The following is an 18,052-nucleotide window of genomic DNA, read 5'->3' as shown; positions in this document are numbered from 1 at the left end:
TCACGAGGCTAGATCTCAAGACCCAGTGTACAAGGAATTATTCCAGTAACCCAGGTTCAAGGTATAATTTGTTGTATAATTTGTTTGGCTGACTGGAATTCACTTGGCTGACCGTACCACTCTCCGCAGGGCCTTGCGGTCCCGTTTCCATACCAGGCAGTGATAATACCTGACATGGTAATGCTCTCTATGGTATAAAAGTTCTTTAGTATCTTAGGGGCCATTCTGAACATCCACAGACGTCTGAGGAAGTAGACAGGCTGATGCACTTCATCTGTACACACTTCAATTCAGCTAGTCCTGTTAATTCAATTTTAACTCCTAAAAGATAAGGTATTCCTTAGGGGAAATGCAGGCCTCATATAGCAGCACATGGGAGGGGGGTGGGGGTACAGGTATGGGCAGGGTAATAGAAAGACAATAAATATAGGCAATAAAAACTGAATCTGAATATAAAATATTATTTAAAAAAGCACAAAAGTGATAATAAAAAAAGAACCCAAGAAATTAACGCATTGTGCGAACAACCAACTTCCTTGTTCATTTTTGTGGTTTTTGATTGAATTAATGAATGAAAACTTTATTTAACAGATTGCAGAATGGGTACAATACAGTACGGCTCAATACACACAATTGTTAAGGGGATGCAGACCAGAGAAAGATGTTTGTCTTGTTTACATCAGGGTCCCCCATTTTCAATTCATAGTGACATTTATGACATACACAACATACATGACAAATTACATTTATGGCATAGGGACATACAGGTATATACTGTTACATTTGTGACATATACGATATGCAAATATACAGTACTGTTACCCATAGATCCTAACAGAGATTATATGATGGGGAGGAGACTGTACATTAGGAGGGGGTGGGCGGGTGGGAGAAAAAAAATTATATACACATGGTGGGGAAAAGATATATACATACGGTGGGGAGGAGACTGTCTATTTGGGGGGGGTTGGACCTTTACGGTGGCCAGTTTTGAATGGCAGCCTCCCGTAGGGTAGGGATTCACATATTTTACGGCTGTGGGTAGGGCGTTCCACATTGTTGTGGCATAATTGCGAAATGTGTTTAGTCCCTTGTATGTGCCGTATCTGGGTTGCACATGATTTGTGGAACTCCCTGGTGTTGTGGGCGTGGTATTCACTGACCTTTGGGAAGTATTTAGACATGTAAATGAGTACCTGTGTGGTGTAGTGTATCTTGTAGACCAGGCCCATTGCAAGTTGCTGTACTCTGTCGTCTACTCTAAGCCATCCTATAGGTTGTCAAAGTGGGCAGGGGTGAGGTGGGTTCTAGGAGTAAGGTCAAGCAGTAGTGACCAGTTTGTTTTGTGATGTTTGTAATTTTGTTTTTAGTGCCTTTGAGGTGCTTTGGTACCATGAGGTGCAAGCATAGTCGTAGTACCCTTGAATGAGTGCTCCTGCCAGAGTCTTCAGGGTATTCTTGTTTACCAGAGAGGAGATCCGGTACAAGAATCTAGTTCGTTGGTTGACTTTTTTTATTATATTGGATGCCATTTTGTCACAGGAAAGATTTGCCTCTAGGATGGAACCTAGGTATGTTATTTCATCTTTCCTTGTGACAATATTGTCACCCACTGTAACTGAGAAGCTGTCGGTCTTGCTGAGTTTGTTATTTGAACCGAAGAGAATGGACTCTGTTTTACCCAGGTTTAATGATAGTTTGTTATCAGCGAGTCAGGTGCAGATTCTGCCGAGTTCAGAGCTGAGGGTTTTTTCAACCTGTAACTTGTTCTTGTCAGAGACCAGCAGAGCTGAGTCATCCGCGAACAGGAACAAGTAGCAGTCACAAGCTGACGACATGTCATTTGCATAAATTAGGAACAGTAGAGGTCCTAGTATGCTTCCTTGTAACACCACAGCTCACTGGGAGGGGGGCGGGGGGGATAGGGTACTGTTTACCTCCAACATCTGTTCTCTCCCCTCCAGGTAGGATTGCATCCAGCTCACTGATAGACTATCAAAACAAAACCAATTGCTTTTAGCTTGTCAATCAGAATGGAGTGATTGACAGTATCGAAGGCCTTTTGTAGGTCCAGCATGACCAATGACCATGCCACAGGCCCGCAGTATTTGCCCCATCCACCTCGTTTGATGTGGTCGTTCAAATAGAGAAGGTATATTAATACAGTCTATTCCACTATAGGTATATAGTTTGATTGATTGAAATTTTTATTAACAGATTGCAAAATGGGTACAATACAGTACAGCTCAATACACACAATTGTTAAGGGGATGCAGACCAGAGAAAGACTTTAGTCTTGTTTACATCAGGGTCCCCCATTTTCAATTCATCATAACCAGTACTCGAGTTGTGAAAAAAAAACAGGGGGGATGGTCAGCGCTGCAGAACTCATGACAGGTTTGGGGGGGACGCAGAGTAGGGGGGTACGGGGGCAATTCATATTTTTCCAAATTTGGGGGGGACATGCCACCTCTTGTTTGATGTGGTCGTTTAAATAGAGAAGGCATGTGTCAGTGGAGTGGGATGTTCTGAAGCCAGATTGGAATTCGTAGATTAGATTTTTTTCCGCAAGGTATTTTTCGACCTGTTCGTATACAATTTTTTCCATGACTTTCGAGATGGAGGTTAGGATAGAAACAGGGCGGTAGTTGCCAGGGTCTAATTTACTGCCTTTTTTGTGCAGGGGTGTTACTCTCGCAATTTTGAAGTCCTTGGGGACGTGTCCCTGTTTTATGGAGAGTTTTATTATGTGTGTGATGACTGGGGTGATGGCGGCTGTCTGAGGAATTTGGAGGGGATGTTGTCATGGCCAGTGGCCTTGTTGCGTGTAGCTTTATGCCAAGCAAGCAGTGCAAAAATTTACCGTAGTGGCATGCAGTAATGCGCCTTTCATTTTCCGCCGCCCAGCGCCCAGGTCGCGCGGAAATAGGCTGTCTATTGCCATTCTCTTTGACAAACTCTAACCTTAACCAGCTCCTTAACAGCGCCTAAACTTAACCGTTCTAACCTTAACCAACTCCGAAACAATGCCTAACCTTAATCGGCGAAAGAATACACGTTAAAAAAAAATCACGTTAAAAAATATTTTCGATGGGATTCGAACTCGCCAGCAAACAAGCCATAGGATCCACAGCCATGTGTCCTTGCCAATTGAGCTATTTGCTAGATACTGAATAAGGGGCGGTGACTTATATATATTGAGCTCCGCTCGTGTCGCATGCGCGGGCACCTCGCGCGAGCACGCCGGCGTTAGGTTGGAGGGCACTCAGTTTTTTGAGTACCTCATCTGTTGTTACCATTTCCAGTTTGAAGTCGTCTTTGTGGACCCCTAGGTTCTTGTAGTATGCTACTATGTGTTCTACCCCATACTGCCCTGAGTGGGAGGGTAGTTTGTTTACCAGTGTTGTGGCTATGTTTGTGAAGAAACTGTTTAAGTAATTGGCTACATCCAGCTTGTCTGTGATGAGCGTGTTGTCCGTCTTTATGTTTATGTTTGAGAATCTGGTTTTAAGTTTTTTACTGCAGCCTAGTTGGTTATTGAGTCATTTCCAAAGTTCACGTGGTTTGTTTTTGTTTTCCTCGGTTTTGTCATTGATAAAAAAAATCTTTTTGATGTGTGTTAACTGGGAGTGTTTATTAACCATGGCATTGCTGAAAGAGGGCATACACGCTCAGCAAATCTACCTGGGGTAAAGGTTTGAAATCAGTTGTGTTTTATTTTCCAGGTGGACTGACTAAGGCAGACCGGGAGCTGATAGTTGTGGCCACCAGTATCTACAACAAGTGCCTCTACTGCGTGGTATCCCACAGTGCACTGCACCGCATCTACTCCAAGAAGCCCACTCTTGCTGACCAGGTATATGGCGGCATATCATCTTCAGGTCAATAATTTAGACTGAGATTAAAGTACAGATACCGCCAGTGCTCTTTCACATAATGGTTTGTCTACTTACAGTATTTGATGGGAAGCACCCTCAGCACTCTCACGGGCTCGATCTCATTCCATTCACTACACCCTCACCCTATCCACTCTGTGCTTTCATGTGAAGTGTTTGCCATACTAAAGAGCATCCCGAACTGATTTGCGGGGAGGTGGATTGGACAATAGAAGTCTTCAACAGCAAGTGTACATTGATGCTGTTGTTCAAGACAGACCATTTAGACTCGCCCGGTGTTACATGCTTTGTAACACAGTTTCTGCCTTTTCAGGACAAGCTAGCATAAAACAGCTGGTACCTACGGATTACTCAATATACCTAGTTTCCAATGATAACTCTATCTAGGTTTAGCCCACTACAACCTCTTAAAAACAGTCATGCTGACCGTATCGCTGAAGATACAGCCGGTTTAATGGCGGATAAGTCTAAATGGTACTCATTTGGCGGCCCATTAAAACAATAACAAAATAGTGATATGGCTAACATAGTTTGTAGTAGTTTGTAGCAATTCTGAAGCTAGAACAAAGATATAGGTATCACTGGAAACTATTTTGGTAGTCCAAAGTCACTCTGACCTCACGCCCATCCCATTCTCTTGTTACAAATGGAATAACAATGCATCACTGAATTTACTTAATTGTCCATTGTGTGTTGCTGTCCTTTCCTATGGATGTGAATCCTAAGAAGAAGGTCTTTGCTTGTCTTCACCTGGTCTTACTCCAACTCTTCTCCCTGTCCCCTCCACCCAGGTCATAGTGAACTATGAGAAGGCAGAGCTGTCTCCTCGGTAGCGGGCCATGCTGGACTATACGTGTGTCGCAGTGACACCATCACAGAAGACCACTTCCTGGCCCTGGAGGAATCGGGCTTCAACCGCGAGGACGCCTGGGACATCTGCGCCATTGCTGCTTTCCTTTCTCTGGTCTGCATCCCCTTAACAATTGTGTGTATTGAGCCGTACTGTATTGTACCCATTCTGCAATCTGTTAAATAAAGTTTTCATTAATTTATTCATTCATTCATTCATTCACTCATTCACACAATGGCAATGGTATGACAAGGTTTGGCACATGTTTCCACGAAAGCAGGATATCATTTTTTATTTTTTATAAATCAACTTTGTAGATCATCCTCCATGTGTGTGTGGTTTTACAAAGTAAACAATGGGAAATAGGGGTGTAACGGTACACAAAAACCACGGTTCGGTACGTACCTCGGTTTTGAAGTTCGGTACGTGTTTTCGGTACAGTGGGGGAAAGTTTGGCTTTCCATGTTCCACTCAGGGGTGATGTAGTGTGCAATAACTAATTATACTTGTAGGGCTGTCAACGAATATTCTATATCGAAATGAATAATCGACTTGTAAAAGAGAAAGCATTAAACAGATCATCTGTCAAAACCTCGTAACTCTATTCGCCCTCAAATCTGTGTTCATTTTTTATTTTGCATACTCATGTTCTGTGTCTTGAGTCGTACTGTATTGTATTCTGCATCTGTTAATAAAGTTTCAATCTGTAAGAGCCTCAAATGTCCATGTACATTTAATAAGTTGTCAGCCAGTTTCCAACCTGTAACATTCCTAAAGTAAAGGCACATGGGTAGATCAATTTCGTTGAAGTTAAGTAGACGATCTTTCCATTCCTGGTAACTAATGCATTCTACATTGTTGGCAGTATTTTTATAGTATGTGGAATCTAGAGATGGAAATATGCAGCATTGCACTTGATATACAGTAATTTCTCACATGGTTGATTATCAAAACAATCGCTTATCAAACCCATTGTGTTTACTGTGTTTACTATATATACCATATAAACCATTAAAAGTGGGTGTCAGACAAGAGGGAAGACGCAGGTTTTAAACTGTGGATACCAACAGAAGGTAAACATTACTTTGAACTGTACAGTAATCCAGAACTATTTCATTGCACTGTAAATAAACAGATTTTATAGTATGTCACATCATTCATGTCTTTCACATTCTACTAAAACTGAATCAAACCATAAACAAGGTGGCTTGTTGGGATGTTAGATCCTAATGTGAAAAACTGATTTTATATGTCAGGAGAAGACTGGTACTCATCAGCAGGTCCACCGACGGGCCTCGCATCTTCGTCTCCACAAAGTACTGGGGGGGGGGGGGGGTCTCCTGTATGTGAGACATATTTCCTTTGAGTGAAAGAAAACAACAAGTATGTTGTGTGCCAGGTTAATGTGCAGTCATGGTAAAGTGAGAGGTGACGGGTGGACCACCACTGATGTCATGTGTCCAGGCAGGCCTCAGGTACAAGTCATTTTAACTCCAGCAGCTCATTACGTACCAACCCGTTTCTTTTCCCATGAATCCCTGCACAGCCACAGACACTAAACCGAAAGAAGCTTTAGCTGTCATGACATAAATATGCCAGACATCCATACATCTGCTTATAGATCTGTTTGATAATGTCTAGCTCAGGAAAGGATAAAGTAATCTTGTGTGCATTTAACATCCTGCTACCCTCAATTTTACTATTTACATTACATTTGGTTTCCTTGAGGTAAATTTCACCCCACCAATTTAAACCTCTGGAAAATTATTAAAATTGTAACCAACGTTTGTGTCTGGGGTGCACGGGGTAAAACAATTTGATTTTAGAATATTTCAGATAATGAAATTAAATGTTTATCATCAACTATCTAGTTAGTATTTATAGGTACACTGAGTCCATCCTCACCTCCATCACACTATGGTACGCTACAGCCAAAGACAAAGGCAGGCTGCAGCGTGTCATCCACTCTGCTGAGAAGGTGATCGGCTGCAATCTGCCATCTCTCCAGGACCTGGACGTCTCTCCAGAACTCTGAAGCGTGCAGGTAAGATTGTGGCCGACCCCTACCACCCCGGTCACAACCTGTTTGAGTCACTCCCCTCTGGAAGGAGGCTGTGGTACACCAGGGCCAAAACCTCACCCCACAAGAACAGTTTCTTCCCCTCTGCAGTGAGCCTCATCAACAAGGTTCGGGACCCTCACTGACACCCCCCACTGTGTTACATTGTGCTATATTTAATTTTGTTTATATCCCATATAATTTTATTCAACCTCTTATTTACTGATTCTGATGTAACTCTAACCAGTTAACAGTCTCTCCATCTATGTAACTCTAACCATATTTGCATATCTTGTATGTCACAAACTTAAATGTCCAAACCCCTCCAATGCACAGTCCCCCCCGCCCCACCCAACCACCTCCAATGTAGTTTCCCCCACCTACCCAACCTCTTCCAATGTACTGTATTCGTGTCTGTTGCACTAGTAACACGTAGGGAGAGATAGAGAGAGAGACCCCTGTGGTGTGGTTAGTATTGAGAGCGCCTCAGTCGTTTGGGTCGCAACTACAGTCCAGCAGCGGGGGTGGACAGATCTGTCAGCCAATGGCCAATAGGCACTATGAAGCCCCGCCCAACAAAACAAGGTACAGGCCCCGACGCCCCGCCCACGCACAGTAAAACCGACTACAAGCCCGAGTCCCGCCTCAAACCAAGTACAGAACCCGAAGCCCCGCCCAGACGTTGGGCTTGCGGCTCTGCAGATATCCCCTATTGGAACTCTGACGTGTTCGACTTTCTGACTCCTCCCCCGGCTGCAATCGTCTACTCTCGTCTAATTTCGAGGCTAGCCGAAATGAATCTCAAACACGCCTCTTGTCAGAGACCAGCAGCAGGGCTGAGTCGTGCACAAGCTGATGACGACATGACATTTGCATAAATTAGGAACAGTAGTGAAAGCACACACACCCTTCATGTGCTGTATTTTTTCTACACTTTGACTGCACTTCATTTAGGCGGCGCGGCAGTGATGGCAGCCACAGGGACGTCTCGGTGCCTGCAAGAATTCATAGCATCACTGGATAAAACTTGTCTACCCAGGATACTGCAGGTGTGCTCTGGAGTGTACTTCCAAGGTATGCGTTTCCTTTTCCTCCTCCTGAGATATTACCCTTTGCTGGACCCAGCTAGACCCATCGACCAGAAACAGACAGGTTGGGGGATGACGTCACTCTGCAAAGTCAAACCCAGTTCTCTCACTGTTACTTTTTCTTTTTTATGTTAAAGATGTTTAATTGTCTATACAAGATATTTTATTATCAGTTTGATTTATACCATTGTCAGTGTACACTGTATTGGATTCAATGTAGCCTACACTGTTATTAGATACCACCTACTGTGGATATTCTATAGCCTAAATTCATTACATATTCTGAATTGACCCACTTAGGCCTGATAATGACAGAAGGCTTAGCTGAGTAGAGCAACTACAACAAAGGAAAAGATAAATGAAGTGGGCTGTCTTAAATACTTAGAAGCTTCGTTCGATGGGCATGGGATTCGAATATGAAAATAAAATTAGAATATATAAAAAAAATAAAAATGTATTGATTTTTTTTGTTGCAAAATCAACTCTGCCTCTCTGTTAATTACAACAAGCAATGCTGTTTGTTATTTAAGATGAGGTCGGACTCGGCACTGACAGATTTGTGTTCATTGTGCTGCTTTTATAAAGCCTCAAATGACGGCTTACAATATTTCATGGAAGCAAAGTGTTTAGTTTGTCTAAGATTTTAACTTTACAGCACTGACAAAGTTGAACAAAGTGCTGTACAAGTCCCACAACATAATTTTTTTTAAGTTATAATAAAAAAAAAGTTATACTTTTTTTATTATTATTTTTTATTTCGAAGCTTCGAATTAAAATCGTATCTCGGCCCCGAAGCTTCGAATTCCAAAAAAAAAATCGAAGGTCAGCCTTAGTTCAAAGCGTTGGCTTGTGATTCATTATTGTAGTTAGTGTGTGTGTGTGTGGTTGAGTATGTGTTAAAAAAAAGTGTTAAAAAATTGTTTCATATAACAATTTAAAAAAAAGTCATGTTAGGTGCAATCCATTGTCTCAATTATTAATCTATGAAGTTAGCTATTATTTTTACTGATGGTTTCCATTTAAAGTTCACAAATTTAAACTGGTCTTTGGTTTGATTCAGAATTTTCCTTTAGGTCTCATATTGATTTTATTGGGAATAAAGTGAATGCCAGTCTTAGAATACTATACAGATCAATTAATTGTTTTACTCTAAAGTGAGAACATTTATTGTTCAACAGCTTTTATTTCCTATTATTGACTATGGTGATATTATATCAGAATAGTAAGAATACATCTACAGCCGGTGTAATGATAGTTGATAATGATAGTTTGTTGTCAGCGAGCCAGGTGCAGATTCTGCCTGAGTTCCGAGCTGAGGGTTTTTTCAACTTGTAACTTGTTCTTGTCAGAGACCAGCAGGGCTGAGTCGTCCGCGAACAGGACCAAGTTGCAGTCACAAGCTGACGACATGTCATTTGCATAAATTAGGTTCCCCTTTTAGTTAATGGGAACAAATAAGCAACATTGACAAAGAAAGTGACCTAAATGGGTGCAATCCAAATAGACAACTGTGCTTCCTGTATACATCCATTTTGAGTGTAGTGCTACAAAAAGAAACCCAAACGAAGTAAATTACACAGAGAGAGATGAAGAACCTTCATCCGTTCACCGTGGCCTGCGGCTCAGTGTGTGACCATCACACCCAGCGTGTGCAAACAAGGTCGAAAATGAACATTATTATCAGCTATGATAAAGTGAATATGGTGGCCTGTTTAAGGTCGTTCCCATATACCACTACTTCTAATTTCCCCATGGATTCCACTAACTAATGCAGTTATTCAAGAAACGTCTGTCACACTGAATTCCCCAAAGCAATAAAAACAACCTTGTTGCAGATCATCCTGTGTTGCTAATTTTTACAATGACTTCACCGGCATTAAATACCACTGCTACGCAGACGACATACAACTACTCTGCTCTTTTCAACCCGACAATTTGGAGAAACTCAGCCTTCTCCAGGAGTGCCTGCTCAGCATTGAGAGTTGGATGGGGAGCAACTTCCTCCAGTTAAATGCAAAAAAAACGGAGGTGCTGATCGTAGCAGCTGAAAAGACTGCAGCTAGAGTGGCCACTCACTTGGGGTCCCTTAAAGACAACATACGTCCCCACCTGAGAAACCTGGGTGTTGTCTTCGACCAGGCCATGAACCTAGACAAACATGTCAAAACACTCGCCTGCTTTTTTCACCTCAGAAACATTGCAAAACTACGCACCATCATATCTCACTCTGAACTAGAACTGTCCGTGCATGCTTTTATTTCCTCTAGGCTTGACTACTGCAACTCACTTTTCACCTGTCTCACCAAATCATCCACAGACAAACGACAAATGGTCCAAAATGCTGCAGCCAGGCTACTCACAAGGTCAAAAAAATCACTCCCATTCTGGTATCCCTGCACTGGCACCTGTACAGTGTACACTATAGAATTCACTTCAAAGTCCTCACTTTTACTTTCAGAGCACTCCACGGTCAGGCCCCTATCTACATCACTGAACTCATCCATCCCTACTACACCAACACCCGCTCACTCAGATCTGCCGATCAGCACCTCCTGGTGGTCCCCAGGTCCAGGCTAAAAACAAGGGGTGATCGAGCCTTCGAGGTGACAGCACCAAGGCTCTGGAACGCTCTCCCCCTGGACCTGCGAACTGCCCCCTCTGAAATCTCTTTTAAAAAAACAAGTAAAAACACATTTATTTAGACAGGCCTTTGGTCATACATAGGCACTCTTTCTTGTCCTCACTGTTCCTATAGTTTTGTTTTTTTAATTAGTGACTCATGATTTTATCCAAATTCTTTTATTCTACTTTTTTTATCTGGTTTCACTGTTTTTTAACTGCTGTCTGTTGTTGTTGTTATTTATTTCTGATTTAGTTTTGTTGTTTTTTATATACTAAGCTGTAGTGTAAAGCACCCTGTGCATTCGTGCTGTGAAGGGTGCTATATAAATTCATTCATACTTAAGATGACTCGAGATGGATCCGTTTGTTTGGATTTTTATTATTTCCCGCATTCAGCACACATCGCTTAAGATGCGCAATGCTACGTGTACATCCTGAACCTCTCCATAAAGTTAAATACTCTTTCACTATAAAAACATAAGCTGCCCAAATTACAAAGCCAAGACACTTTATTTTGAAAAGACACTTACTTTTGACAATAACTAAAGAAAACATAAATTGAGTACTGCTGCTCCAAGTTTTAAAATGACAATTGCTTTTATCAAAGTGATGTTTATTCTAAACCATTGGACTGAGTTGCACCTTCTGTGTAAATAGCAGAAGGAACCAGAGCACAACAGGATGTGTGTGAACACAGTGAGCACAAACAAACCCCTAAATACAAGGGATTGAACAGACATCAACCACAACAACTCGATAAAGAACACCTACGAATAAGCGATGTTCTTTGAGTGAAGGAGAGGTCTGACCTGTTGCATATGGGTTCAGGTGATAGTCTTGTATACAAATCTCTTGTTAGTCTTCATGTCTGATTGGGAGTCCTATTGCTGTGTGTGCATGTTTGTGCATGAGCGTGTGTGTGTGTGTGTGTGCTTGCATCTGCTCATGGTTGTCTTTCTGTTCCAGGGTCTGTATATGAGCTCTCTGGGTGTGAGGTATGCCTGTCCACTGGGGATTTAATAAAGGTTATTGACATTGAGCTACTATCAATCAGCTGTGAAGATATCAGCAACAATGACAAGTTTGAACTACCTATTAACCATAGAGGTAAGCCCAAATAATATTGAACACGTGCAAAAAGTAGTGCCATTATTTTCTCATGAAATAAAACAGCTTGATCTTAATGATGAGACCTTGTGGTGTCTCCCAGGCTTGTTCCAGCTGGTTGCAGAGAAGATGCCCTACACTACGGTGGAGGAGATGGTGAGTCTTAGGCCGGTGGGCCTCGACTCTTGCCTCCCTTTCACCTTCACCAGCCGCTGTGAGCTGAGCTTTGAGAACTTCACCCTGCGTGCCGGGAGTGCAGTGACCATGCTGTCCGTGGAGCAGCATATTAAGGGGGAGGAGGGGCACGTGCGCTGCCACATCAAAGGGCCACATGGCGCGTCTGCGGAGGTGCGGATCCCTCTCTCCTGCCGCGGGGAGTTCCACGAGTGCGAGAGCGACGAACGCTTCACCGCCCAGGAGATCGTGTGTTCACCTCACCTGAGTAGCCGCACGTTTCACCTCAGCAAGACTGCGTGTGGTGGACCACTTGTCCTCAGCCCCATATACGAGGTCCAGGCCATCATGCACTGTGAGTAGCCTATACTTGCACACCCACGTGGCCGTCCCGGGTTCGCCTCCGACTCCAGGGGGATAATTTGTCGCATGTCTTCCCCACCTCTTCTCCCGTTCACCCTCTCCTCCTCTGTCGGTCATGTCTGACCATGAAAAAGCTGGAAAAACGCTAGAAATATATCTTTAAAAAAAGAAATACCAACCAAATCAAAACCAATAAATAAAAAATAAATCTTAAAATAGATTAAAACAGGAATACATTTAAAAAAAAAAGCAAAATAAAAAAAAAGACAAAACATTTTTAAAAGATGATACTGGGAGAACATTCTAAAGCCTGGGGACCTGATGACAAAGGCCCAGTAACATTTAGTTATCAGCCTGGGCACAGGGAACTTCCGTTTCCGTTTTCATTACATATTTTGTGTAATGGATCACATAATGAATGCTCTGAATTATGGATATTGATCAGAATGTACCTACATTTGTATTACATTTATTTTTGTTGTACATCATAGATTTAAAGGAACACGCCAACATTTAGGGAGATTAGCTTACAGTCTTGTCTCCAGAGAGAGACAAGAAGATAGATACCAGTTTCCTCTCTGTGCGTTCAGTAGAAAGCTATCTGGCTGCATGTTAGCCTAGCTTAGCACAATGAATGGGAGCGGACAGTGACGGGTAGCCTCCGGGAGAGGTATTAGTTGGACAATGCCTAGGCTAACCGGTCATGTCTGCTTCCATTCATTGTGCTAAACTAGGCTAACATGCAGCCAGATAGCTTTCTACTGAATGCACAGAGAGGAAACTGGTATCTATCTTCTTCTTTCTGGAGAAGACGGTAAGCTAATTTCCCAAAATGTTGGCGTGTTCCTTTAAGTTCTGTTCCATGTTTCACCTCCCTTCACGCCCCTAAAGTAACTTTTCCCTTTTGTCTCAGTGAGGAAGAATATATTGAAGTTCCCCTCTAGCTTAGACGTGGACGTGTTAGACGTGACTGAGCAACGTAAGGATGCAACCTTCGTAACGCCGCTCACTCTGACGGACGTCCTGTCCCAGCCGGACGAAGCCTTCCCCACCATGGCAGAGATCCTCGAGGGCCCAGAGAGTCTGCCCCTGTTCCACTGTAGCTGGCTGCCAGAACTGTGCCAGGGCCGCCACCTGGTTCTCCACAGTAAAGGAACCAGCGCCATGGTCTTGGTCTCCAGCATGAAGGGCCGGAAGGCACGGCAGTATTTCCTGGTTTCTCAGCAGTACGGCGGATGGCTGAGGAGAAGGCCACGGGAGTTCAGCTCGGTTTACGAACTATATGTTGCCTCAACTCGGGCGCAAAGTCTCAGGGTTAGTGTAACGAGGCAGAGTGAGGGGATAGAGGAGGAGAGCCTGCCAGCCCTCGGCGTGGGAGAACAGCTGGAGGTTCTACGCTGCGAGAGGGTGGAGTTGGCCTGTGGAGGCAGCGACGGGCAGAAGCAGTCCACTGAGGCTCTCGTTTGTCTGCGACTCCAAGAGCTAGATGAAGATGATGATGATGACGATGAAGTGGATGTGGAGAAAAAGGACGAGAGCGAGGAGCTTATTCTGCCTTTGTACATGCAGGGACACTTTGTGGAGAAGATCACTGATAAAAAGAAGTATAAGCTGAAAGATTTGGGTAAGGACTTTGTTCTGCCACTGGACGTTAAGGTGGTGAGTCGTGATAGAGAACTTGAGATGGATCCTCTGGTTGGGTTCCCTTCTCTCACACTAGAGGAGGTTACTCTTGAACCTGTCGTCCAGGCCAGCCTTCCAGGCAGTCCACAGCGCTGCTTTGACATCCCAACTCGCTGGCTCTCTATGTCCATCTCTTTCACCCGTGACCCCCTGCCATGGCCTGTGGGTCAACCTCCAAAACGTCACTTGGATACAGTTACCGAGGTGACAGACTCATTCTATTGTGAGTTCCGCAAGAAGAGTGACTCAGGTGAGCCGCCACCACCACGGCCACCAAAGCGAAAACCCTCCTCATCTTCAAGGAAGTCTTGTGAGAAAGGCTCCTCCCCCAAATACCTGCCTGATCTTCCAACAAAACCCGGCATCTTGGCCACAGGCTTGAACAACTTCGCCCTTGTCAACAAAAAGAGGCCCCCTTCTCCCCCACCTCCGGTAAATGCTGCTCTCCTGGGCCTTTATTTATTAAGTATCTCAAGGTAGAAGTGCTGATCTGAGAACAGTTAGGCTCATATGTCATATGGCCATGACACCTGATCAGTAGATCAGTACTACTAATCTTAGAAGTATGATAAATACAGGCCCTGATATCTACTATGGTGTCCAAGAGAGCTTTAGAAATGTCTTTACAGATTCCTTGAAATGTGTCTTTTTGAAATTAACAAATGTACATTTGCCTTATTAGACAATGTGTTCTAGATGCAAACCTTTATTTAAACTCGAAAGGTTCACTGAGATTGCCCTCATTTACAGTGGTGTCGAGTGACAGACAAGTCAAAAGTAGTTACACAAAACACAAGATAAAAACAATGATAAAAACAAAGAAGATCAGCTAAAGCAGTTACACATTGATACACAGTGGTTTGTGATTATGGCTTGGAAGAGTATCAATCTTTAGGTTGTGCTGAAGGTCATTCCATGAGTCAGGAGCGCTAAAGGAAAAGGAAGACTTTCCAAGATCAGAAGTCATTTGAGCGAGTCTTGGAAAAACCACTGTGGGCTTTTGACATCTCAGCAAATAAATCATTATTATTAGATTATAATAATTATTATTAGATTATTATTATTGCGAATGCATATCAAATGTGGTTCCTATTTTAAATTGTGTGCAAGAAGAATGCACGCTTTCGTCCTCCTCAATTGTACAGCCCTGGCATATTGTATTTTAGAATTGTATTCTATTCGATTGTACTTCTATTTTAATTTAATTTATATTCCATTTGATTTGTATTTGACCTTAATTGTCGCATCAAGCGACCAAATTAAATTCCTTGTATGTGTAAACCACTTGGCAATAAAGACCTTTCTGATTCTAATTCTGATGCAGAGTATCTCAGCTGACCCGCCTCCACCAGTCAGACCCAGAAAGCTCATGGCCAGAGTGAAGTCAGGAAAGGCCCTGCCCAACACCTACGTGACAATTGACGATTCCAAGCAGAAAGGTGAGGCTCTATATGCCCTGGCTGCATATTACAGAAATATAGTTTGTGTGGGATGCAGTTTTATTTTCCTTATTGAAAATACACAATGTTCCCCCACCATTAATATGAATCATTTATGTACATCGTTAGAATAAACCTTTTTAAGAATTCCTGTGATTCCAGTTCCCCCGGGACAGTTTAGTCGTTGAACATGCAAGTACTCTCTCCCAGTGCTAGACATTAAGATGTAACTTGGATGTAAGATCTGGGGGCTGTTCTGTTGACTTTGTGAAGACATAAAATGTTTCTCAAACCCAAATGACATTTATATTCTATAGGATGTTATTACTAAGGGGTCTGATTTAACCTGAATTAAAATATTTTCTGGGTGCGAGAGCTCACGCAAACATTTGATTTATTTTCTTACATCCAGGTGACACGAGTTATTAAAATGGGTGGCATTTGGCCTTTTACAATTTGTTTCCATGTTTTGAAGGACTGCATTTAATCTAACAGTAAACTACCGGTATTCAGACTTCTTTATGTGAACTTAAGTCCTATCTCCCCACAGTGGTGTTATGTGATGTCCAGGCAGATGTGGACAGTGACGATGACTACGAGTCTGTGGACAAGGTCCTCAGAGACATGGTGAAGAAAGCACCGCATAATGTTCTGTTCTACTGAACAGTCTACAAACTCAGCAACCGCATGTATGAGGGCTTAAAGGGGCACTTCACCAAAAAAACAATGCTGATGCACATAATCTTGCACACATTTCAAAACTCTAAACAGTTTTGCACACACTCATTAAGTAACACAACACAAAGATCCAATGTCCCTGATGAGATCACTGGTGGCCATATTCAAACTCATTTACTCTCAATAACTGCTAAACTAAATGAATGTGTGCAAAACTGTTTAGTTTTTGGATGTGTGTGATTACGTGCAAAATTAGGTAGGTTGGAAGAGTATCAATCTTTAGGTTGTGCTGAAGGTCATTCCATGAGTCAGGAGCGCTAAAGGAAAAGGAAGACTTTCCAAGATCAGAAGTCATTTGAGCGAGTCGTAGGAAAAACCACTGTGGGCTTTTGACATCTCAGCAAATAAATCATTATTATTAGATTATAATAATTATTATTAGATTATTATTATTGCGAATGCATATCAAATGTGGTTCCTATTTTAAATTGTGTGCAAGAAGAATGCACGCTTTCGTCCTCCTCAATTGTACAGCCCTGGCATATTGTATTTTAGAATTGTATTCTATTCGATTGTACTTCTATTTTAATTTAATTTATATTCCATTTGATTTGTATTTGACCTTAATTGTCGCATCAAGCGACCAAATTAAATTCCTTGTATGTGTAAACCACTTGGCAATAAAGACCTTTCTGATTCTAATTCTGATGCAGAGTATCTCAGCTGACCCGCCTCCACCAGTCAGACCCAGAAAGCTCATGGCCAGAGTGAAGTCAGGAAAGGCCCTGCCCAACACCTACGTGACAATTGACGATTCCAAGCAGAAAGGTGAGGCTCTATATGCCCTGGCTGCATATTACAGAAATATAGTTTGTGTGGGATGCAGTTTTATTTTCCTTATTGAAAATACACAATGTTCCCCCACCATTAATATGAATCATTTATGTACATCGTTAGAATAAACCTTTTTAAGAATTCCTGTGATTCCAGTTCCCCCGGGACAGTTTAGTCGTTGAACATGCAAGTACTCTCTCCCAGTGCTAGACATTAAGATGTAACTTGGATGTAAGATCTGGGGGCTGTTCTGTTGACTTTGTGAAGACATAAAATGTTTCTCAAACCCAAATGACATTTATATTCTATAGGATGTTATTACTAAGGGGTCTGATTTAACCTGAATTAAAATATTTTCTGGGTGCGAGAGCTCACGCAAACATTTGATTTATTTTCTTACATCCAGGTGACATGAGTTATTAAAATGGGTGGCATTTGGCCTTTTACAATTTGTTTCCATGTTTTGAAGGACTGCATTTAATCTAACAGTAAACTACCGGTATTCAGACTTCTTTATGTGAACTTAAGTCCTATCTCCCCACAGTGGTGTTATGTGATGTCCAGGCAGATGTGGACAGTGACGATGACTACGAGTCTGTGGACAAGGTCCTCAGAGACATGGTGAAGAAAGCACCGCATAATGTTCTGTTCTACTGAACAGTCTACAAACTCAGCAACCGCATGTATGAGGGCTTAAAGGGGCACTTCACCAAAAAAACAATGCTGATGCACATAATCTTGCACACATTTCAAAACTCTAAACAGTTTTGCACACACTCATTAAGTAACACAACACAAAGATCCAATGTCCCTGATGAGATCACTGGTGGCCATATTCAAACTCATTTACTCTCAATAACTGCTAAACTAAATGAATGTGTGCAAAACTGTTTAGTTTTTGGATGTGTGTGATTACGTGCAAAATTAGGTGAAGTGACCCTTGAGCTATTTGAGTGATATTAAATTTATTCCATCTTGAATATGTGTATGATCTCAAACATGTCAAGATTGTTTTATCCTTTTCCATTTTACAGCTGACCCAAATACAATATATATAAAAGAAATGTATGTAATGTGAGACGGAATTAATTTTATTCATTGGTGATGTTTGAATTCCTGACATAAAAAATTACGTACTTGTTTTGCTTCTTCTCTGGTGTCACAGACTGAGCTGGTAGACCAGAGAGACACAGGTGGTTTAGAATAGTTATTTTTTTATAATAAAAAAATATATATATATACAGTATATATATATACCG

The 18,052-nt window shown here is 42.2% G+C and overlaps 1 protein-coding gene across 1 annotated transcript; it reads left to right on the top strand.

Annotated features, from left to right (window-relative positions):
* Positions 1-7,773: 7,773 nt before the first annotated feature.
* On the top strand, positions 7,774-17,509 carry themis2 (thymocyte selection associated family member 2; the record flags this gene model as incomplete). Its single annotated transcript, XM_084335840.1, has 8 exons — positions 7,774-7,879; positions 11,482-11,622; positions 11,726-12,151; positions 13,073-14,274; positions 15,167-15,281; positions 15,832-15,908; positions 16,673-16,787; positions 17,338-17,509. 8 exons carry the CDS (start codon positions 7,774-7,776, stop codon positions 17,448-17,450), a joined length of 2,295 nt encoding a protein of 764 aa, XP_084191966.1. The 3' UTR covers positions 17,451-17,509.
* Positions 17,510-18,052: the final 543 nt, after the last annotated feature.

The sequence above is a fragment of the Notolepis coatsorum genome (assembly GCF_963971535.1).
Source record: "Notolepis coatsorum genome assembly, chromosome: 19".
Classification (NCBI taxonomy): domain Eukaryota; kingdom Metazoa; phylum Chordata; class Actinopteri; order Aulopiformes; family Paralepididae; genus Notolepis; species Notolepis coatsorum.
Note: the sequence above shows the minus strand (reverse complement) of the source record. Positions and strands in the feature narration are given on the sequence as shown.